This window comes from Hippichthys cyanospilos, chromosome 8 (assembly GCF_059441005.1).
Source record: "Hippichthys cyanospilos isolate Australia breed blue-spotted pipefish chromosome 8, RoL_Hcya_1.0, whole genome shotgun sequence".
NCBI lineage: Eukaryota > Metazoa > Chordata > Actinopteri > Syngnathiformes > Syngnathidae > Hippichthys > Hippichthys cyanospilos.
Genome location: NC_142376.1, coordinates 7178194 through 7194241, shown reverse-complemented (window position 1 = coordinate 7194241; position 16048 = coordinate 7178194). Strand labels below are relative to the sequence as shown.

The window sequence follows — 16048 nt, the reverse complement described above, 5'->3', positions numbered from 1 at the left end:
AGACGGATCTGTCAGCCAGGTAAGCCGAGTTTTGGCGTACAGCTATGCATTTTTAAAGCCTGTATTCTTATTTACAATAATTACCGTAACGGGATGAGCTAGAGGGCGGCCGTCAGCACCAAGTGCCTGTTGCAGCTAACGGCAGCTCGTGTTGGCTGAGGTTGTTACGACATTATTTTCAGTTGAAGAAGCGAACAGACTGAACCGACGTCCGAGTCCATCCTTGGTCATACACATGAATATTACTAAAAAAGAGAGGATCGTGTAAGTTATGAGGTCTCCAGCAGATTCCATTAAGACTTTGGGCGTAAGCAGCCAAATGCTCCGGTTAGAGAACATGGAAATGTATTCCATTTGACTCGTTTATTCTTTTGGCATACACACACAATCATGAGATTTATTCTGTTTTGCTATAGTTTTATAGTCCTTTTTACAGGTGCATCTTATATTTGGGGAATTATGGTAATTTGTGTAATAAGCAAAGCCACAGAACAAACTGAACTTGTAAGTCAAGGGACAATTATATTTCAAATGTATGCTCATAAAAGCCTCCAGCATGTGTAGAGTGAATAAATGGTGTTAGCCAAAATTTTCTATTTACAGTGGTTTTATCTTAAACAGGTGTGTGTGTGTGTGTGTGTGTGTGTGTGTGTGTGTGTGTGTGTGCAAGTGTATCTCTGTTGCGTGTGTGTGTGTGTATGGGTGTGATGGACTGGCCAAGCAAATCGACAATCACTCTCACGCCTGGCCGTCGCTCAATGGGCCTGACCAAGCACCAAATAAGAGCCACTGACGCGCGCGCACACACACACGCGCATAAACACACACACACATACACACACACACACACACACACACACACACACGAGCGACGCTGTAGACAAAGCGGCTCGATATCGATAAATAACTAAAACGGAAGCCAGCGCGGCGTGCTCTCCTGCTCCTGCTCGACTATGCATGTCTGCCCCCCTCCCTGCCCCCACCTTTAGTGCTAATTACAATTGATTTATGATGGTGCAGGTATCTTATCAGTGAAATGACAATGGTCGCGTGGAGGCTGGCGAGGAGAGCGGCGGTTTTATGGGGTGGTGGAGTGTGTGTGTGTGGGGGGGGGGGGGTCAATGTCGAATAGCAAAATCAATTAGCATTGATTGGCCAAAGGTTCATTTTGCCAAAGAGGACGCCGTCGAAGGGGATTAAACTTTCCCCCAGAACCTCCCACCTCCACTTGCTACCCGACAACTTTGATACGACACAAAAGGCGGCGGGACGCTTAACGCGCCGCGGATAATAAAAAGTGCAGATCTACAATCAAGCATCGGCTAGTCGGGCCTAGGTGGCAAAAGAAACAGATAGCATTGATCACGTATCAGCCGGTGAAATCCCTGCCAGCGGTTTAATCCTCATCCACCCAATTAACATGAAGCACATCAAACACATCAATTGGCCAAATGCGCATGTTAAAACTTTAACAACTTCTTCATAAACGCAGCACTGCTCTATATTTGTTAAAATAGCGGTTGACCTAAGGGTGAGAATGACAGTGGTGCCTTGAGCTACAAGCTTGGTTTATGTGGCCAGAACACTCCTTCAAATAATCATTACTTCCTGAAATGAATGGATAGGTTCTTTGCAGAGGATAAAAAACATACGCAACTGCTAAGAAAGTATAGCGTCATTTTTAATGTGATTGTGAAGTGTTGAAGGCAGGTATGCATTTAGTCCAACTATTTCATGTTTAGTTAGGCGGAAAACTTAAATGTGGAGGTTTTGTAAAGTTGTTCATTATTATCAAAAAGCCAACTCTTCAAACAATGGCTCATATCTCCTAAACTGGTTCATTGTATCATCAATTGCTATTAAGTTTAAGGATTTCTGACGAAATTGAACAGTTTTGATAGCCTGGCTTCTCTTTTTACAGTTCTACAGTAGATTCTAAGTGACAAGTATCAAAACTTAAAATCTTGTTTCGAGAACCATCTCAATGAGAGCGAAAAATACACTTTAAAAAGTGTATTTACAAAGTATAGATTGTTCGAATGAGTCTGAATGCGTGTGGGAAAAACACAACGGTCACTATTGCTGATTAGCATTGACAATATACATTCCGAGCGACGCCCGAAGGCAGCGTTGGCGCCGAGCTCCGCGTGCGTGTGCGTGTTACCTTCGATGGCCAGCATGGCTCTGAGCTCTCTGTTGAGCAGTTCGAAGCGCCTCTCCAGGTCATGCTCCTTCTCCCTGCAGGCGGGAGGGAGGAGCAAAGTTCATCAATATGTTAATGACTAAATCATTACGGCAGGACGCCCACATAAATAAACATCGATCGCCACACTCGCCGGAACCTTCTCACACTTTTAATCTAGTGCCGCACACACATACACGCAGCCTTCAGTGAGGCCGTGTGTGAAATGACATCACGGCAGGTGTGTGTGTGTGTGTGGCACAAATTCAATTCTTTCCTCTTTCAGCCATATTAAAAAATGAGCCCTAATAGAATTTGTCCTTGACGCTCGTCTTTCCCGCACAAAGAGGGACCACAAAGGCCTCATAATAAGCCCTTCTGTCAATTGGCCACTTTAAACGGCCCCCTCGCACCCCCACTCTTTGGTCGTGATATAATGTGATTAGGAATACTTCAATCTCGCCGCTCGCACGCTTCCACATCCTCGCAAATGTGTGTGCGTGGACCAGCTGAGAACGCGCACACACACGTACATACGTACACACAGAGATACCCGGCAATAGACGCATATAACGGTCACATTTCTATTGATTTCATGTCAATCAATGAGAGAGTAAGTACGGGACGTGAGGGGAACTACGCCAGGAAGACGTACAGCAGCGAGAGTTGGTTCTGTCTCCTGATGAGGGCATTTTTCTTGTTGACCAGCATGAACCACTCCTGCATCATGGCCTCCTCCTCCTCCTTGTTGTTGCCTGCGCGCACACACATACACACACAAAAACACACACGTAAAAATAACACGTGCATTAGAAATGTAAAAGCATGGAGCAAGGAAGAAAAATGTTACAGTTTTAATGCTAAGTAATGAATACATTTTCTTGTCAAATATTCCAAACAGATGAAAAACAATTAAAATGTGCAAGAAATCCCAGGGTAAATTTTAAGCGGATTCAATTTTGCCGTGAAAAAAAGTCTTTAAAAGAAAATAGACAACTAGACAACTAATAATTGTATATTTTTTAAATGTAATAATTCATTATCATGATTTAAATGATCAGATAAATACCCAATTAAAACACAGGAAATAAAAAAAAATGTAGTTCGGTTTGTTGCTTTATAAACATCAGAATATGTCCGCGTAAAATATAAAAAAAAATTACATTTAACTCAAAATTTCTGTACATAACCCCGAAACAAAATTCATAAATAGAATCTCAGCACATTGCTGTTAGAAACAATCCAAAAAATAAGTCTACAAGGACACAAAGTGTTTGTTGCTGTTACAGATAAATACATTGTTACTATACAGGACACTTACCGCAATTCCCTAAATCTAAGATGCATCTGGCGAGACGCACAGGTCTTAATTTTGGGGGTCAAATTCTGGTATTTTCTATGTTACCGTGTTTACGACACACCAACACAACAGAGCAAAACAGAATAAGTCTCATCTTTTGTAAACATATTTTCTTGTGTTCATATCCGCAAGTTATAGATTTGAACCGTTAGCCGCAACAGACACTTGTTAACAGCCAACTAACATCCACCCTCCAGCTCGGACCGTTACTGTAATTATTTTAAGTAAGAATGCGGCCGATATAATAACGTACATCTGTGCATCAAAACTTAGATAATCAGAGTCACGGATCAATCACCCACACTTTTGGCCGCCATTTTTAGTAATAGGTCAGTCAGGCAAGTGGAGGGCCTACTAGTTACACTGTAACATTTTTACGGATGGGAAGCCACAAAAGGCGCGTGTGTACATTGAAACTGGTGTGATGTCATTCCATTATGAAGGGCAGGCAATGAAAGGGACGCGTCGGGACTTAAGGCCGTGGTGGATTACTGAAGTCGACTTTCAAACGGCTGCAAGTTCAATAAAACAAGCAAATAATCACGGCAAATATTAAGCTCCTGTGACATTGTGGCGGCCTGCGAGACCAACACCACGGGGGATTAGAAATATATCTGCCCCACACAACGCCTGCCAAGCAGAAGCTGTTACTTTTTATTTAAGGGAGGAGACAATAGGGCAGGGTGAAACGAAGAGGATTTGTGGATGGCAGGGACCTCAACCAAATAAGTGACTTAGTTATTTATTATTGGTGGTATTAGTGATTTATTGCTACATCAGATATGGTATTAAAGCCTCATAATAGTAATTTTCTTTGATAAACAAAAATACACACACACAAAGAACCTACAGGATTATAAAAAGTCTACACACCCTAGTTCAAATACCAGGTTTTTGTGGTCTTAACAAAAAGAGACCAAAATAACTGATTACAAAACATGTTTGGGAAGTAAAAATAAACAATGACGAAAATGTAGTTACACAAGTGTGCGCACCCTCTTATCAATGGGCATGGAGCTGTGTTTAAAATGAACCAACCATAAAACTAATGTATAACTAATGTTAACTCATTCAATTCCAAAGACGTTATTACAAGTCATCAGAGCCCAGACATTCAATTCCATAGACCGGTACCCAATTTAATATATATTTTTTTGAAATATTAGGGCAAATGAGTGTCTGAAAATACTGTAGCCAACACATTAAATTCCAGACATAATTATATGTCTTTATAGAGTGTAGACCTTCCATTCCAAGTGCAATAATTAATTATTATTATTATTTTTATTTTTGCAAAGATTAGACTAAAGGTCTGTCTGAAAATAGCATTCATATTTTAAAGTGTGTTTGACTAACCCCAAATAGAGTTTAGGGGTTCTAGTAGGATTTTCCTGTCTTTTTTTTGGCTTACATAAGTGATAATTCTGTTCGCCTTGTCTAAGGCCATATTTCCACAAGAAAAAGCCACCAAGTATGATCCTTAATTTTACAGGCCCAGGACAAAATTACATGTGGGGAAAAAAAAGTCTTTAAAGATGTGAAAGTCTTGTGGTGGGGAATTGCTAGTTTTCCATTACACCAACAAGAGACTTCAAACAATTTTAGATGTTAATTTATCAATAGCATCAGTCATTTATAATTATTTGACATTATACCCGATATAAAACTAGTTATTCTCCATAAAACATATATTATTTTTGTCAATCGCCAGAAATAGTGCTTCCACTTGTATGTTCGGTTTTTGTCTGACTTTTTAAATCTTTTTGCGTATTTTGGGTTTCCTTAAGGTAAATCGTAGTCACATTCATGCTATTTATACTCCTGTCAAATGTCAAAACGCTAAGTACAGTAGGTTAGCATTTAGCAATATGCAATGCATCTAGTCATTCATTACAGTTCAAGGTGTTAAGCACCATAAATCCAGAAAATGGACGACTGATGGCCACACATAACACTGCTAACACGGTGGCCACGATGAGGACAAGCACACACAGATATCATCAGACACAAACACGCATATACACACACAAGATACAAGCGATACATGTAAGGCAACAAGCCGCCTATCTGATTGTCGCCGTCGCTTGGCAAGTGGATTCAGTGACAATAACAAGCGCCCTTGGTTAGAAGAAGGCTGTCCTATCCTGTTAGCTTGGCACCTCTCGCTAGTTACTTGATGAACTTGAAAAGAGCCTTCAATACTAAATTGTGATTATGACAAACATATTGGAAACAAAGACAGCCGGAAGCAGTTTAATGGTGCCAGCAGAGGATTAGAAATTGTGAAAAACACGCCACATTCAACGCATCACCATGCAAATAAATGGCAAACCAAAGAGGCCCTTGATTTTACAGAATTCCCCAAACTTTGTGACTTGTGCCTTTTTAAAACAGGCTAGGGTATAAGCAGAAACATGAGCAATGTAAATAAAGACATGTACAGATGATTTGAATTATTAAGTACGCACACACTCTGATAAAGAACAAATAAAAAATCTCACTCAACAGCCTCGTTGAGCATTTTTCATTAGCGTCCGTCAGAAGCGCTTGAGTGAGCCGAACGAAATGATTAACAAGCTGCCTCCACTGCTTGGGGTGTTTTTTTTTTTTTTCTCCTTCAATTACCTGGCTCATTATTATTGTCACTCGCGCCATTATCAACACGCACCTTCACATTAGGCTGCCGAAGAGCTTGGCCGCACTTCAGGTAATTAATATCGCGCCAAGAAGGACTCGCTCACCTGCCGGTGCCCCCCCCCCAATTCTGAAAGCTATTTCATTAGCCGGCCCGTTAGCGAACAAGCCCCGGGAACAAAGGCCTCGTTTACGGCCGCCTCGGCTCGACGGGGAGCCCCCCGCAGGATGCCCGTGGCTTGGTGTGCGAGTGCAAAGAGAAGCGAGGAGAGGCTATCCCCGCTCATAATCTCAGCACAAAAGGCATCATCCTATTAACGACGTGATCTGGCGCTACACGGGGGGCTTGCTTTTATTATGAAGGTGAGTGGCTGATATGGGGAGCCCGGGTTATTAGCTCCGGGACAAGGGCAGGTATGGAGGAGGAGAAGGAGGAGGAGGAGAAGAAGAAGAAGAAGAGACCCCCCCACACACACAAACACACGCACAAACAGAGGCCTTTGGGGGATGCTTTCTATTTGGATTCAATGACACAACGAGAGATTCCTCAAACAAACACAGGACAACAGAAGGAACTCTTGCTGGGAATAAAATCCACCTGAGGGAGAGCATGTCAAGATGTTATGTACACCTCCAGGCCTTTTTAAGATCCAGGACTATTATAAGTTTATTTTCTCCAGCGCGTATTGTTATTTAGCGTTTATGTTCATTACGTCTATACAGGAAAATACAATTGTTCATTTGATATCCGCCCATGAAAATGGCATTTTGAGATTTCTACCAACATAGTGAGGACATTTTGGAGAAGTGAGGAGATTTAGGCCGATCCTTGCTTATGTAGATCTCTTTGAGGGTCAAGACTTGCTTTTAGAGCATAGGTTTGAATTGGGTTAGGGTTGAGGTTAGCGTTGGGTTAGGCAATCATTTCTGATGGGGAGGAGCTAGGAAATGCATGACGTCAATCGAGGTCCTCACAAGAATAGCCGTACAAACGTGTGTGTGTGTGTGCATGCGTGCACAAAGTGATAACTCTAAATATTGGATGGCGTTGTTGCCATACATACAACACATATATTACATACTTGTAATTCTAAGTGAGGAATGGAAATATATCTTTCATATGACACCACTCATATTTACATAGACATAGCACACAATATTCTGTCGGCCTTGAAAAATGAGTGAAAATGCTAATGAGGTTGCCTTTTCCGATAACGCTTGGCACTGAGAGTCAATCGAGTAAGCAAAACTGCAGCTAATGCTAACGTTGCTAGCTGTGAAGGGGAGGAGAAAATTCAGCTACCCGATTGAAAATAAGACACACAAATTACATGGTCGATGAGTACCGGCCATTTGTGCTTATAAAATCTTTGACTAGCCATATAAAAAATGAATGAATACATATTGAAATAACAAAAATATTTTATATTAAATTCATTATGAAAAACGTGTGTATCGATCATTGGGACCACAAATAAGAATACGAATTGTATCCTAAATTTGGTGTAATCTAACAGTCCTAGTAGCAAGCGACACCTTGCCTACAAGTTAAAGACAAGTTTGAGGGACACCAACACTTTGAAAAGGAGGGGATATTTGAGACACACACACACTTCCACACACTCATCGGGCCGTTCTCTATTCTGCTCCTCTACCACGTCAAAAAAGGCGGCGATGACCCGGCTGTGTAGCTTATTAACCCCTCCATCAGCTCTTATCAGCCAATGAATAGCTCCCTCATCTGGCCCTCCTCATCCTCATCTTCTTCCCAAACGTCAACCCTTTTTTTCAAACCCGTGGTCGACACTCTTTTTTTTTTCCATGCCCGTCATATAACACACACACAGATGGGGGGGGGGAGAAAAAAATAAAGGAAGGGGAGAGTGCAATTGCGTCATTCTCCGGAGCCTCCCTGATTGTTGCGGACCAGAAAACATCAACAGCTGAATTGCTGAATGGCAGATCTCTCCTCTCCTGAGCTTTGAAGGCATTAAGTGCACTTCTCCCCTCCTCAATGTGCCGCCTTAAATGCTTTTCCTCTCTTCTGTCCCTCTTTTTTTGTCAAGCAGGGGCCACCCAGCAGAAGGCAACTGATGCAAAACAGCGCAGTAATCCCCCCCGCCCCACCCTCCTCCATCCTTCTCACATGGTAGCCATTAACCGTGGGATTTAGTTTGTGTACAGTGATCTTCTGCTTTATTGCAAATTTTTGCTGTTGTGGGCTATTGAAGTAATTGGCGAATTTTACAATTAGGCGCTTCAAGCGTTTTACCACATACAGTAATGTAACATCCATGTTCATTTCTGTTAGCTGTCCTATAATGATAAATGTTAGCATTAAGCAAGCGGATTGCTATTTCATTCTACTTTATTTTGCTTGGAATTTAAAGTTAGGTGCAACTACCGTAATTCCCCAAATATAAGCCACACATTTTTCCCCAAAAAAGAAGGCCAAAAGTATGGGTGCATCCTATAAACAGTAACTTAAAGATTTGATTTTTTTTTTTAAATTTTACATCATTCAAGTAAGATTGATCTATAAGACACATATGCTGGGTTTTGCGCATTTATATATCGAACGTATTTTTACTTACATTAATTATGAGCTGGAAAACAGAAGTCGTTTGACCAGCCGGTGCCTGTTGCAGCATACAGAAGCTCGTGCTAGCTGAGATTGTTACGGAATTATTTTCAATAAAAGAAGCGAGCAGACTGAACCAACATCCGAGTCCATCCTTAATTGTACGCAGGAAAATTGCTAAAATGGAGAGGATCGTGTAAAGGTTATGATGTCTCCAGCTGATTCAACTAAGAGTGGCAAAGTATGGAACTGTGTCCACTAATTAGAGAACACGGAAAGGTGTTCAATTTGACTCATTTATTAATTGTAGTCTTTCGGCATATATACACAATCATAAACTTGGTGGTACACAGATGGTGCACAACTTTGTGTATTTATGGCAAAATGAGCTTGAGCAGTGTCGCAAGGAAAAGGAAAAACTACTGCATTCAACCCGCAAAAAATATATAACTTACGGATATGAACACAAGCAAATATTGAGCTTTTACAAAAGATGAGCTCAATTCTGTTTTGCTATAGTTTTTACACTGTCGCCAAACTCTTGGTGCGTCCTATACATGGTAACAAAGAAAGTACCTGCACCAGAATTTGAAAAATAGTTTGTAAACACATTTAGAAGAAAGCTTGAGCTACTTGAGACATACGAGCAGTTATCCAACACAATAGTAACAAGCCTCCATCACATAAATGCATCCATGAAGTAGCCTCCATTTTTCCCCGCGGCTGTAAATGTGGTATTTGATTGCCAGTGGAGGATGATGTGGTATCAGCACATTCTGCTGATGTGACTATGGATGAGAATGGCTTGATATTTCACAAATTTATAACCTTACTTTATCTCTGATTTTTTTTTTTTTTTTGGGGGGGGCAGGGTCAAATTTAGAAGAGAATGATTATTGTCATAGGGCATGGGTGTGGAAAAAAATGTATCCCCATCAATAAAGGGGTTTTGTGTATTTGGTAGGCTTACTGTTTACAAGCTGGGAAGACACAGGGGTGACTTAACACATTCTTTGCACATTTGTGTCATTTTTCCCAAAGTATGGGACAGTGTTTAGCCTTAAAACATGTTCAAACATCCCTGCCCGCAACCCAGCTTAATGCTGGTGTTACGGGACGCCTGTTGATAAGCAGTGGCTCGGCGGGGCTAAGCAAAGGCTAAGCCAGGTACTTTAGCTCCCCCGAGTGCGCGTATTTACACACACGGTGAGGTGTGAAGCTCGCCAGGGGAGCTTAGACGGAGGGAGCGGGTATTTAGGTTGACGGAGAGTTGACTTATGCTACTGTCAACTTTAGCTGGGGTGTTAATTGGCGGAGGCTTAGCGCAAACGTTTTAGCGGCGGGCTAAACGCGTTGGGCCCGCAGTGTCATGTTTCGGACAGGGGCAGCGCATGTGGATTTCATTAAGCCTCTTTCACCACACACTGCAGGTCTTCTTTTTTTGTTTGTGGGTCTTCTTTTTTTTGTTTGTGCTGATGTGTTGACATGGGGGGCTGAGCGCATCTTTGGAGGTGGTATCAGAGCCACAAGAGGCGGGGCACGTTCTATGTGTAAAAGCCTCTTTGGAAAGTGCGAAAAAATATACTTGACATCAGTCGTTCAAAATGTGATGGACATGTCAATCGTGACAGGACACAATGAGGTCCTGAGGCCGATGCCTGAAACTGAACAGAAAGTTGGACGTTAGATCCGCTCATCAAAATCAAATTGGAAAAAGGGGGTGTGAGGACATGTTCGTCACTAGTGCGTCACAGCTTTCATTACTTTCGCGTAGCTAAATATAAGCCAAGCCCAATTTTGTGAATGAGGGAGACAGCATCGCAACGATAACACCCCGAGGAGGACCCCGGCCCCCCTCCACTCGCTGACGGACAGCTACAATCTTTTTAGCATAAGTAGCTCCGCCTGCTCCATTAGCCACCGTGTGTGTGTGTGTGTGTGTGAAAGAGGGAGGGGATGTTGTGAGTTTGACCCCCCCTGGGGTAGATGTTAGAACAAATTTGAGGGGTGTCATATTACACGCCTGGTGGCAAGGGGGGTGAGGGAGTGATGAAATGTTTAATGAATTAATCTCTGATGTTGGGCTAACAACATTAGTCATCCTCCTTTCGCTTCTTGTGTTAAAATAGGCAGGCATGGCAAAAATACATACTTTGGTCTTGGGGTGGAAGTACAGAAAAAGGGGTTAAAGCCAAATTATTGATTCAAACGTCCTCAAACATAAAAGTATTTTTAACTTGAGAACTTGGCACAGAAGAAAAAAGAAAAAACAAAGAGTACAAGTACAGGTAAAATAGCGCAATTCTGTTGACAAAAGCGGAGATATTTTTATGTTCATTTAAACTAACAAGTTGGGGGTTAGCGGTAAGGGAATTATGGCCCGGGGGCCAAATGTGGCCTATTAAGCTTTTTAAGATGGCCCGTCAAACATGAAGAAATGATCAGTTATGAAAAGAGTGATTATTTAATATCCTGAAGGACAGAGGAACTATCAGTGCTATAAAACAGTAACTGTCTTGCAATAAAAAAGATGTATTTTCTTCATGTAATTTTCAGTTGTTATAAGAATCTATTTAATAAAATAAATACATGGGACTTGAAAAACACTGTTGTAATTATTTTGTTAATATTCCATTGAAATTAACATGCTTTCTAGATATCCCACATTGAACAAAAAAACGCAATTATTGAATATTGAGTGTTACCAGAAAAATCCATTTATCACTCTAGGCTTTCTGCAGGCCATTTGTTTGCAAATTGCTTCATCTAAAATGAATAAATTAAAAAAAAAATGCACTATGGAGCATTTTTGCACCATTTTGACTGCCTGCACATTGAGCAAACAAACTGGAATTAAAAATACAAAATAATAATTATGGCAAGAATTGCTGTTGGTTAAAATAAAAGATGAAATTTTAAACATTGTATGCCACAAACCAACAAAGGAAAATAAAACCCTACAAATACTGGGAGTAAATTAAAGTACAGCAATTGGTACTGGTAATAAGTTTTCCGGATGGCTTTATGCAACAAGGACACCAACTTTTTGCCCATTAATAAACTTGTTAATTGATTACCTTAACTGCACTAAACAACTTTCAAGTCAAAGTGGCTCAAGACACAAACACACATGTTGAAATAGATATTTAAATGGAAATGAATTGGGAAAGACAGCTGTTGGTATTTGTAGCCCGGAGTGCTGATTACAATGGGGAAGTGGGGAGGAGTGTGTACGGGGGTCTGCTTGGGGGCTATTGGGGGGTGGTGGGGGTGGGGGGTGGCCAGCAGCTGTGTTAGCAAGTGAATGGTGTAATTACCAGAGCCAAACCTCCGTCATTAACTTGCATTGTCCAACGTCACCACTGCCGTTACCATGAGAAAGACACCGTTAATTGAGCGGCAGGGCCGCCGATTCTGCGACGCTTTGCAAAGCGTCACGCACACTCTACAGTAGAAATAAACAAAAATACAGCAGGAAGAAAAATCTAAATTTAATTTGAATTGAAAAGCATTAGATTGAAAAAAAAAAACTAGGTCTAATATAAGATGTTTTGTCAATCCCGCCTTGTATATTAGTAACAAAACTGAGCCTGCATGTTTCACGATAGCACGACTGCATTCCTTTGCCTTTCCAATCAGCACAAAAAATAATTACGTGATTATAACATTACATAATGATAACATCAATAAAAAAGTCTCAATGCGCTTTCTAAAGTCATGCACTGGACTAGAAATAGGCCAACTATATAGATGTCTGCATAAAAGCTTCCAAGACATTCTATTAAAAAAAAAAAGAGGTTGAGGATATCTCAGTTTTAAATTAAAATGTGAGATTAATGTGAGACAATGAGAGATTAACGTGTGTATATTAGAGATAGAAAAAGAAAATACAAAGCAGAAAGAAAATGTATAATGTATGTATGTAAAATAAGATATGATACATTGTTGCATGGAATGAATCTGTGCCTGTTCGTATTGATTAACAGATTGGTATTGGCAGATTGTCATCAGGAAGGAAGTGTAAGTGTATCAATAACTTTGCAGCTGGCCTCTTACGTCATTCTAGAACAGAGGAACTTTGCAAACTTGGGTACTGGGCCTCAAGCTACCAGCATGAAATTGGTGGTGTGGATGGATTTAAGTTTACTAAATGTCGGCCAGTGAGGAGTCCTTAAGTTTAAAACGAGCGGTATTAATTAATTATGAAAACCTTTCCATAATTTGGCGTGGCTATGTGTGTGTTGGTTCGTCGTATACGACATCTGAGTTGCACTTTATCTTATAATTATGATCAGCTTGTATTTTTCATTTGTTGGAGTATAACAAATAAATGCTAAGCAAACAGTGATTGCTGACTTGTAGTGTGAGACCAAAACTCAGGATTTATCAATGTGTTATTGTTGGACTCCAGGAAGACTAGCTCGATGTTTTGGCACTAGCTAAAGGGGATCTTTAATAAAGTCAAATCAAATAATTGGAATAAAATAAAATAAATATTAATTCAATTTCGGAACCGCTTCTCCTCATTTTGGTCATGGGCGTGCTGCAGCCTTTCCCAGCTGCCTTTGAGGAAGAGAATACAGAGCAAGGTTTACATTTGATACTGAAGCAAACAGGTGATTATAACAAAATCAAGTACAGCAAATGCATTACACTAAAACTGCCATTTCAAATGAAAATATGTTTTATTAGGGCAGCTGCCATCATCGGGAGCTTGAGAACAAAACGGGCAAGTGTAGAACTTGGATGTGATGCTTGTGCGTGTATGTGTGTTGCAAGGGGTCTGGGGGCACACAGGCGGCTGATGAAAGCATTGGCGGGATGCTCCAATAAAGAGCAGATTATCATAAGCGGCCATTGTCCACCTCTCAATTCTCTCTCCAATGCTAGCCACCACCCTCCCCCCTTGGGCACCCCCCACACTCACCCAGTGAAAATGTTAATCGGCCTTTTTTGCTGGCACGCCAAGACCGCGCAACGGAAAGAGATTGAAGAAAGCGGCGAGAAAACAAAGCGAGCGGCAAAATGTAACTTACACGTCCCTAGGCAAGTGGCTCCGCGGAGCCCCTACCCCACGGCCCTCTCTCCACAACCCCACCCCCCACCCGTTGACTCCGTCCACCCGGCTCGTTTTATCTGAGGATTGTCAGACAATGCCTAGAGGATCCCGTTCCCTAATCTTCCTAAAAATCCCCCTTTCATCCCCACTGTTAAAGAATGTATGAAAGGTTGACATGGAGCTGGAGAACACAAGAAAAAAGGGGGGTGGGGGTACGGTTGGGGGTATGTTTGTGGGGGGGGTGGCGCACATCTGGGAGGGTGGTGTCACCGCATTGGGTGGACCGCTGCGTTTGCCTGCGCCGACTCTTAATTAAATTGTTGTGCCGCTCAAACATTCAAATGGCCGCCGGGATTAACGGAATGAGCGGGAGGAAAGGCAAAAGGGAGAGGAGGTTTTGAGGGAGGGGGGGGTTAATCTGTGTTCTGACCCGGCTGAACCTCTGAGTCACACACACACACACACATTTTCACACAAAACAAAGCAAAAAAAAAAAAAAAAAAGCCTTTGTTTTGTGCCCTCAAAGGCAAGCAAAAGGCAATGGGTTTTTAAGGCACTGATCCTGAGCGGTCTTTTCTTCTTCAACCCTCTATGCCAGGGATTCCCATACTGCAGGGGTGCGCCAGATTAAAAGTGTCATGGCGAAAACTGAAATTCTTCACAACTGGAGCGTCGCCAATCTGTCTCGTAGACGTGATTTGTGTTCTGAAGCAATATCAAACACCAGAAATGCGGATGCCCGGGAATGGCAATGTTAATTTAGAAAGGCTTCTTAGTGGCAAAAACGCAGATTTTTTGGGGTATGATTTCTTGGGACTTTATTTTTGTCTAAAAACTTCTTCTCAGTTTGGGGGATCTTCAAATCTACCCAAATGACCTGATGCTGCGTAATACTCACTTCAAAGGCAAAACATCCCCAAAACTTACACTAAAGTTTAATTTGAATTACCGCTTCAAACCAAAACAAAGTATTACTGTTCTTGGGGCTTTTTCGGGGGTTTACTCATGAGACATGTTTACCAAAATTCGAGTCGCAAAACGATACTCAAGGGGCTTGATTTTCAAAATATTACAACAAGATAAGCATGTCTTAGTTGGCGATTGCAAAAAATGGCTGACTTGAGTGCATTTTTTTTTAAACTCTTGGCTTCTTTAGACTTTTTTGTGGTTCTACAACTGATAGAAGGCCCACCATAAATCCGATGTCCAAGGGTACTGTGTCTGAATTTCCGATTTCATTAAAGTACAATGAAAACACAAAAGAGGAAGAAATCTTGATTAAAAAAAGCCACAATGAACGTTGTGCAAATCCCGCAGCGTGCCAAGCGACCAGAGTATTATATCCCTCGCACTTTTCTTCATGCGGCCGGCGGAAGATTAGAGCGGTTATCCCATTAAAGTTGCTAAAATGCCATTCTTGTGTCTTTAAGCCCTACGCTGGGGAGGTCAAGACGAGTCCGCCGCCGCTTACAAGGCGGGCCGCGTCGGTAATCTGCCCAAACTTACAATGATTACGGCTAAGCTTCATCAGCAGAAAAGAAGCAGGCCATGCTAATATACTTAGATGTTTCGTGTTTTTTTTTTTTTTTTGGTGAGACGTGCACGTGAGAAAAGAGTGCATGTCGCCCCGCCTTAAATCTTTCTAAACTCAACACTGATGGCGGATTAGGACGACGGACAAGTTTGATTCATCGGCAGTATAAACACATGGTTGTACGATATTCCTTGTGAGGGATAATCTCTACTAATCTGCCGCTCACACATCACTTCATCAATTTATCATACAAAAGATCAAGGCAAAATGCTACACAAATAGAGTACACTCCTGTCCTGACAAGTTTAATATGTACAAATGTCATATACATATTTTATGTATGCCAATGATGAAAGAGATGCTGAGTAAATTACAGGATGCTGCCCCTGTCCTGAAAAGTGGACATGCCAAAGCACAGAATGTCATTTTCTGTTTTTGTTTACGCACCGATTTACAATAACACTACGGTTTTAGTCGTTCATGAGTCGAAGCTAAATGTTACATATGTAAAGAACGAATGCTCCCGTCAGGGGTCAAAACTTGTTCTTCCCTCACAAACTTATTTACTTTCCTATGTGAGAAGAAGCTAAATGCTACACAAGACGTGAAAAGTGCCCCTAAGAGCCAACACTGCTGCTTCGACAAACTTAGCTTTTGCATGAATACTATGGTTTCACTTATGAATACATAACAAATAT

General features: G+C 41.5%; 1 protein-coding gene across 4 annotated transcripts in view; it reads right to left on the bottom strand.

Annotated features, from left to right (window-relative positions):
- ehbp1 (EH domain binding protein 1) overlaps nt 1-16048 on the bottom strand; it is a 109151-nt gene that overhangs the window by 7251 nt on the left and 85852 nt on the right. For all 4 annotated transcript variants that reach the window (XM_088421268.1, XM_088421270.1, XM_088421269.1 and 1 more), the window contains 2 exons: nt 2838-2937; nt 2165-2238 (listed from right to left, as the gene is read on the bottom strand). In XM_088421268.1, the coding sequence (XP_088277394.1) occupies nt 2165-2238; nt 2838-2937 (174 nt within the window). The remainder of the gene's footprint in view (nt 1-2164; nt 2239-2837; nt 2938-16048) is intronic.